This window comes from Magallana gigas, chromosome 1 (assembly GCF_963853765.1).
Source record: "Magallana gigas chromosome 1, xbMagGiga1.1, whole genome shotgun sequence".
Lineage (NCBI taxonomy): Eukaryota > Metazoa > Mollusca > Bivalvia > Ostreida > Ostreidae > Magallana > Magallana gigas.
In genome coordinates, this window is record NC_088853.1 from 40,038,397 (window position 1) to 40,047,067 (window position 8,671).

At 34.6% G+C, this 8,671-nt stretch overlaps 1 protein-coding gene and 1 long non-coding RNA gene across 3 annotated transcripts; one reads left to right on the plus strand and one right to left on the minus strand.

Moving 5' to 3' along the window:
* Nucleotides 1-342: 342 nt before the first annotated feature.
* On the plus strand, nucleotides 343-4,521 carry LOC117690822 (uncharacterized). The gene is made up of 4 exons (XM_034475536.2): nucleotides 343-1,119; nucleotides 2,598-2,788; nucleotides 3,234-3,359; nucleotides 3,512-4,521. The coding sequence occupies exons 1-4, from the start codon at nucleotides 524-526 to the stop codon at nucleotides 4,183-4,185; spliced, it is 1,587 nt and encodes a 528-aa protein (XP_034331427.2). The 5' UTR covers nucleotides 343-523; the 3' UTR covers nucleotides 4,186-4,521.
* Nucleotides 2,471-7,160, minus strand: LOC117690823 (uncharacterized). Of its 2 annotated transcripts, XR_010707952.1 has the most exons (3): nucleotides 6,984-7,160; nucleotides 5,191-5,297; nucleotides 2,471-4,559 (listed from the first exon to the last, which is right to left on the minus strand). It is a non-coding gene; the product is annotated as an uncharacterized lncRNA (long non-coding RNA). The 2 variants fall into 2 exon arrangements; XR_004602703.2 differs by lacking the exon at nucleotides 5,191-5,297 and having other exon boundaries at nucleotides 2,471-2,734.
* Between the last annotated feature and the right edge of the window lie 1,511 nt (nucleotides 7,161-8,671).

Below are 8,671 nucleotides of genomic sequence, written 5' to 3' on the forward strand. Positions count from 1 at the left end.
ATTTCATAAAAATTCATAAAATGAACACCTGTTTCAACATGAAAAATAATGAATAAGCTAGTCATTTAAGGTGTACTTGGTCTGTATATATATACAAATGGTGACATTCACATTGAGAGAGAGAGAGAGAGAGAGAGAGAGAGAGAGAGAGAGAGAGAGAGAGAGAGAATGAATGTAGCTGTAGTCATGTACATTTAGACTCGTTTGAGTCATTCTACGCTTAATAAGCTGTGGGACCTTTTAAAAAAAGACTGAATAACCGATGCCTGTTTTATACCGAGCGCAGCGAGAGGCGGGCGAAGCCCGCCTCGCGAAGCGAAGATTAATGGTAACACGTATAGTCCAATCCACACTTACGTCATAAAGCCAAAATGGCGTCGGTGTCAAAGGTCATTGGGGAAAAAACCCTGTTGTTTACATTAGTAACGTTATGGCGGATCTAGTAGTCTGTTCGTTGTTTTTAACGTTTCCTTGTTATAGTAAGTTCAATACACATTAATTCTATTGAACACATATATACAATATGGATATTGTGGATATTGATGATAAAAGTTTGACTTTTGATTCCTTTTTGTCGTGGAAAATTGAAGCTTTACGGGAGTTTCTCGGCAAACGCGGGTTGGCTAAAGATAAACCAAAACGAGAGTTAGCTGCGTTGGCATATTCGGCGTACTCTATGAGGTTGCCAGAATTACCTTCATCAAAAAAGCAACAAGAAATAAGAAACATCGAATATAAAAGCCTTCTTTCTGTCGATAAAACTACTATCCCTGATCCATTTTCTTTGCACGAACGGTGGATAAATGAACGTGATGGTATGAAATCGTGGCCACCTATATTCTTGACTGATATTGTTGAGTATGCTGGAATGTCGAAGAGCAATGTGAGCATGTCCAAATTTCTACAAGAATATAAATTAGGGAAAGGTCAATCATTTGTCGAGGCCAAACACGTAGGAGAGATATTTTACCATCATATTTCCCCTACATCGAGTGTATGTCTCCTTAGATCTGAGTGTATACCGTCTCAGAATCTCAGAGATGACCCACACAGATTATGGATGTGCGTTGAAAAGAACAGTGGTGTCATCAAATCCTCCTACTGTACATGTACAGCTGGGTGAGTGTTGTAACTATGTATAGCAATTAAATTATCCAAATTTTGTTATAGTTCCCTTTGTAACATGCAACTAAATCACCTTCGCTAGCCAAGTGTCCGATTCATTTTTCTCATCTCCCAGATGAGAAAAACGAAAATAAACTGAGAAACCGAAATTAGAAGAAATCAGATAAATAAATCCAGTTCTATATTAAGCACCTATACATGTACTGATGCACACCTTCAAATGTAAATTCCTTTAGATGATATTTATATACATTGTAAGTCATTTTTATCCTAGGTGCGGGGGAATCAACAAGCATTGTACACTCTTCTCCTTTACATATAATGTCATTATGCTGTATATTTCCAATACTGCAAGTTTATGTTCGCAGCATTGTTAAGGCGTCCCGATGCTAAAATACGGCTGGAAAACGATATTATTTGAATCATGGCAAAAATAATTTTACCGGGAGTATTTCTTTAAATCTATGTTACATTTATTGACATCGATGTTAAACATTAAATTTGATGCATTTTTGTGACGTCATATGTACTTCGTAATCACGTGACAGGCGAATCCTAATATTGCAAATGATCTAGTTAAAACGCATCGGCGCAGGTGATTAATGACATTAAATCATACATATTTTTAAGAAAAATCCTTTGTTAAGTCATAAACTTTGAAGTTCTTGCTTGGGAAAGAAATAGATATTTCGTTTATAGAAGATATTGTTGAAACATTCCACAAAATCATCAAAATAATGCACATTTTTACCAATCAAAAGCGATTTACAAAAAAATGGGGTAAATCCGTAGGTTTCCGCAGCACGATTCACATTGTTACTTATATTCTCTACCAATTTTACGTAAAATATTCTAAAATTGTGTTGATCTTTCACCTGCGCCAAGCTGGTTTTACATGCATTAAAATTTCTTCATTCAGTTGTTTACACGTAGCAGGGAGAGTCTCCAAACCACTAGTTTATAAATAGTCTTTAACTTAAAACGAAGCTTTAAAACTGCCGATTATTTGAAACTGGTTTTTAATATGAATGAATTCTGTACGTCTAGAATTAACTGCAACATCTATATAAAGGAAACATGCGGTATTATACTGGTTTGATATAATTCACCTTTAACGTTAAGATACATTCCCTGAGCACTATCGACAGGAATGCAGATCGTGACGTCAAAGTTAATTATGACGTCATATCGTATGAAGTACAGACAAGTGACTTTCTACATATCGCATCGGGAAGCCTTAACATGCCCGCGTTCCGCTGTCTTATATTCACCAAAGTTTGATAGAATTGACACTTTGTCAAATTTTTGGAATCTACTTAGTAGGAAAAATGAAACTGACAAACACTTTTCAATCTAATTATTTGTTTAATTGCATTAATAGGCAAATATAAGTACAATTTATTTCGAGATTTTACCAAATGAAAATCATATGCAATAGAATTTTACATAAAATTATTCAGTTTTTTTTTCAGACTAGGCTCTCCATGCATTCATGTAACTGCTGCACTCTTTCGTATTGAAACGGCACATCGTATTGGAGCCTCAACCTGCACTTCACTGCCATGCTCATGGACTGTTCCGACCTCCAACTTAAGCTCCAGGGCAGTTCCTTCAAAGTTAAAAGACCTCAAAGTTATTAAGCCAAATCATTCATTGAAAAATGGTGATTATTATATTGTTGATAACACTTTAAAAATCTATATTTACTTGCAAATAATAAATATAAAGCTGCATATTGATTCGTCATTTATGAAGATTCTCGAAATACTTTGAAACTTGATGCATTATATACATTAAAAAGATTTATGTAAAAAAGCATGCAGTCTGTAATATATAAATTTAAAACTAAACATGAACATTCTAATGCATTCTGTAAACTACCTGTACATCTACATTTTTTAAATTATAAAATTAGATGTAGAAATATTTTGTTCTTCAAATGTCAGTAAAAGCCTGAAAAAGATTTAACTGGTAACCCTTCTCTCAAGGAGATATCACAGATTCATACACATGAATTTTCAATATGATAAGGGAAAATGAAATCATTTGAAACCAAAGGTTAATAATGACATGTTAAATCTTATCAATAACTCATATTTCAAAATCAGGTAAAAAGCGGAAACTGGTATCAGAAGAAAAGGAAAACTTTGAACCACTACAGAATGATGACAAAACATTCATGGAGTTGACAACAGCACTTAGAGATTCATTGCCAAATGCATGTGTTTTTAAAAGTATTCCTTGAAATTCATGAAATTAAACACAAAGAAAAATATCAATTGTCCAAGTAATTCATAGACAGGAACATTAAAATGAGAACTGCAGAGCACATATTGAGCATTAGTATGCAAATTCACTACCACTGATGATTATCTGAAATTTACAGGTATAGATATCCCAGAAGTAGTATGTCACACAAAACAAGAGGCGAAGGCATCTGACATCGACATCCAAGAGTATACTATACAGCGGCTTGTAGCCAATGGCTTGGAGGGCCCTCTTTCAGAACCAATTTATAGCAATGAAATAATAGAAAGACTGAACATGGCAACTGTTGGACAACACAAAAATGAGCACTGGCATTTTTTACGTAAGGGAAGAATAACATCATCCAATTTTCATTCTGTATCTTGCAAAATTAAGTACAATAGGAGCCAAAATGTAATTAGACCACTCTTGTCCAATATCATGGGATATACATCTATTAATCCTAACATAAAAGCCTTAAAATATGGACGAGAAATGGAACCAATAGCATGTGAAACATACAAGTCATACATGAAAAAAGGTCACAAAAATGTTGTTTTTTCAAACTGTGGTATTTTTATAGATTCTGTTAGGCCATATTTGGCAGCAAGTCCAGATCTCATTGTTTCATGTTCATGCTGCGGTGATGGGGTTGCAGAATTTAAATGCCCAATGATACCAAAATGTGAAAAATGTACTCATTTTTGTCATTGTAAATTGCCAGTTTTCTTGCATTGTGAAAATGAAACATTGTCATTGAATCGTAGTCATGCTTATTTTGCCCAGATACAAGGCCAGATGGCTATTACCTGAAGATTTTGGTGTGACTTTTTTGTCTATTCTTGTAATGGAATTTTCAATGAAAGAATAGAATTTGACAAATATTATTATGACGAATTACAAGATGATCTTGATAACTTTTTCAGTTTGTATATTGTGCCTGAATTAAAAACAAGAAATGTTGAAAACTCTTTAATGAAAGAGGAGACAATGGAAGTAGATTTTCAGAATGTGAAAGAAGGAAATGTGTATTTTTGTCCAGTTTGCAACAAAATTGTCCAAGATGATGTTAAATCCTACAAAGCTCAGAGAGTTCAATGCGGCAAATGTCAGCTTTGGTTCCATTTTCCATGTGTACATGTGACAAAATCATTGTTGAAAAACATTAAAGAGTGGTTGTGTCCATCCTGTTAAAAGATTTTAGTTAAATGCATGATATCATACTGTAGTTTCATCAATACTTGTTAAAAACCAATTTTCGTGGATTTTGTTTTTGACTTGATCCACAAAATTAAATGTTCAATGAAGTGCAATAACTAATAGCCATGATAATATAACAATTATGTATAGAGACTAAAGATCATTGGCCACGTTCAGTTTACATATCATTAAACTGTAAATTTTCACTAAATCCACAAAAAATTGATGATGAAACTATAGTTTTGTTAATTTAGACTTTAATAATGAGTTTCATCATAACACTCATTAGTGCTATAAAATCTGAGGGAAACCATGCAAGTTTTCTACAATGTATGTACTTAAAAGTCTTGACTTTTATATCAATATATTTCACATGGAATAAATCTTCCATAAAATAATCTTAGTTTTTGACTTTATAACAAGGAAGTGGAGGGTACATGTTACAAATGCCAGCAATAATTTTGACAATGTCATCAAGATGGTGCATGAGAGAGAGAGAGGTACTTCGTACTTGAGAATTCGAAAGCATTTCATACGACGAATAGCCTGTTCTATGTAAATACGCCGATTTGCAATAGCTTTTGTAAGATGAACATCTGAAGATGTCATTTGGTTTACCCCATTTCGACCTGGTGGTATCAGCAAAGTTGCTCTCTTCATGGTCAATTCCTCCCTAATAGGAAATCCACGGTCAGCCAAAACAGCATCATATGGCTCAAGCAAATCTAAAAACCCACTTTGGTTAGTGATCACCTTGTCTGACACACGCCCTCCCCTACATTCTGATATAAAATTTATCATTCCTGATGGATTTATGCTAACTAGAAACTTTCCAGTATGATGATGTTTGTAATCGCTCCATGTTTTTGCTGCTACTTCAAGATTATTTGATTTCTCAAGAAAAACTTCAGAACAATCTACAATATGCCTAACATCATGAAATGTGCTATTTTGAAAGGATGGAGGTAGATTCGACCTTACAACTTCCTTGGGAGGATTAAACACCAAAGACCCAATAGTTTGAGAAAGAACTTGAACCCAGGTTGTAAAAATGTTGGATGCTAATGTTGAAGAAATACCAAACCTATCAGCAAGGTCCTCAAGAAGAAGACCAAGTCTAAGTTTCATCAGACAAAAAATAAATTCTTGTTTTGCATCTAATTTTCTTGAGTTGCTTACAACCCTTTTGTAGCTTACTGGATTACAAGTACGCTTGGGTCCTTTCCAATGTTTCATGTGTTGAATTTTACCCTGCAAAACTCTGAAGATGTCATTAAAAGCTTGAACAGTAGGAATTCCAGTGTAAAACTTTACCTTTTTGTCATTTTTTAAAACAAGAGAAATGTTAAAAGAACTCTTTTTCTCACAACTGTTCACCTGGTTTTTCAGAGATAAATTCTCAAGTTTTAAACTTTTAACTTTTTGCTGCAATTCAGTAATTAACTTATCTTTTTCATTTTCCAAAATAGACACATCAGGGGGATGTGTGTAACTGTGGTCATTCATGCAAGCAACAATGGCATCTTGTGAAATAGGATTGTGTTCTGCTTCTTCAGAAACTTCTGTGACCTTTGCCTTTTGTTTGGTGTCGAATCTTGAGAAAAGTTTCTTTCTGTAGGTGGAGGCCTTGCTTTAACAAGCTGGACTAATGGTGTGTAGCCCAAATTTAATGTAGGATATGGGTTTGCAGGGCTTGCGGTGCCATCAACAAAATGGAAAGAGCATATTCGTGAATTTTCATTGGGTATCCAATTTTTGTCACCTGATTGTCTGTTGACAGTGTTAATCCATACCCTTCTTGCTACAGGATCCCTTCTCTCAGTAGGAAACGGTATTAGTGTAAATGGTGGGGGGCAAATGCATGACCCTGTTCCATAGTTGGTGTTGTGAATTGCACACACATTTTTCATCCATTGTTCCAGAGTGTACCAGCTGTTTGTACAATCAGGCATGGCACAGTTTCTCCTTGCTACTTTTTTAAAACTCATTTTAACCAAATTTTCAAACAAACAAATATAAATAACAACAGCAAAAGTTTTCATACATGTGCTGCCGTACATGTCACCAACTTGCTGTAAAAATGAAGACATGACTTCTATTGTAAATAACTCTATTAAATGGAAACTGCATACATATTTGATAGTGTTAGAGTAATGTATATTGCATTTATTATGATATATGGTAGGCCTTTTAAGTGGCTTGTTAAATGCGATGAGATGGAGATTTTTTTATAAATGCTTTAGAACACAAATATAGGCTACGCCTACTATTTTATGTTTACTAAAAATATACTGTTTTAAAACTTGACCGAGAATTTAACTCGTGGAGGAGTAGAGCGTTAATGGGATTGGGGTTATATTACAGTTTAAGTGCCTATTTTTCAAGAAAAAGTCATGTGTCATAATACTTACCGCTACATGACAAAGCCTTTTCTTTCAATAAAACTCTGTATTCTTCTTCGTATCTAAGTTTGAGCGTGCAATTGTTTACGATTTTCCGTAAGTACACAAGGGGCTTTTTCCCCATTGACCTTTGACATGATAACCAAGGCCGCTTGCGTATCGTAAGTGTGGATTGGACTATATATACGAAAATCAGTGAAAAATGAAAGTTGAATCGGGGGTACTAAGGCCAAAAAAATTTTCTTCCAGCCCTGGGCGCCGCCATATTGGAAGCCATTTTGTTTTCAAAAAGTTAGTTCGATCATTGATTGACTGGTACTTATCGATGTTGTTTCCGCTTTAAATTACGACAAAACTCAATACAAAATTTTCGTCATTCAATAAAATGTTTCAACCATCACTCATATTGATAAAGTAATTAGATAGTGGCGAAAATATCTTACAGCACGACTAAATTTACGTATGTTCCATCCAAAAATTAGAATTTAAAATATAAAACACATCGAAATTTGCCTTTTTAGCAATTGAATAAGTAATGAAAATTCTTTTTTAAGGCAAATTATTTTTTTTTAATATATCTATATAAAATTCAAAAAATCCACGAAGCACGTTCGGTCGTTTCCGATCTTCTTCGGATCTCACGTTGCAGACGACGTAAACAAATATTCGCCGCACAGCTGTCAAAAGTTACAAAAGGTTAGATATATAATTTCTTTGATCTGTTTGGTATAGAATTTACAAATTGTCTTTAAAACACAGTAAAAATGCCATTTGAAGACACAATCAAGATTGAAAACGAAGATTTTTATCGCTTTGATGTACCTGGTAATGGTGACTGTTTTTTCCATTGTCTCAGTCTTGAATTACACGGTCGAGACGATTTTCGACGTGTTGCTCAACTTAAAAACAAGATTTGCAACTATGTTTTCAACAACTGGGCTTCTTTTGAAGGGGATGTGCATGCATGCCATAATTCATCTCTTACCAAGTCAACTTACTTAAATTTCATGCTGGTCCAGCGCAACTGGGCAAGTGCATGTGAAATCAAAGCTGCATCAGAAATATTAAATCAGCCAATTAAAGTTTTCTTGACAGGTAGAGCTGGTACCAAGTTAGTGTACAATAAATCTCTGTATGTCCCAACACATTGTCATTTGACCCCTCCAATTACTCTGCTACTGTCTGATGGCCACTTTCAGCTACTAAAAAAGGTCAGTCATGTACGTGCTAATGATCACACATATGCAACAGCTTTGGCACATGAACCAAAAAATCTACAAAGTTCCCAAAATGTGAAAAAATCATATGCAGCAGTGGTTAAGTCTTCTCATCGTATCACAAACCCTGTAAAATGTGTCCCTCTAGGTGAAAAATCTTTCAGTCAAATCCAACAAAATATCCCTCCTGATCATTCATATGCAACTGTAAATTGCTGTGTATCTTCCAGTGACTGTAGAAATTATCCCACTCCCGATCATTCATATGCTACTGTTAATTTGCCCAATGAAATCAACCTGAATCAACTTCATGACCATGCTTTGTCCTCTAACAGTGTAGGTAAAGACCCCAACAACAGCCCTACCCATAGTTATTTGAATCATGATCAATGTTTATTAATTTCTGCAGAACATACAAGCAACTCCCTTTCAAAGAAGCGAAAATCGAATAAAACATTGCAAAGCAGCCCAAGCTCAAAT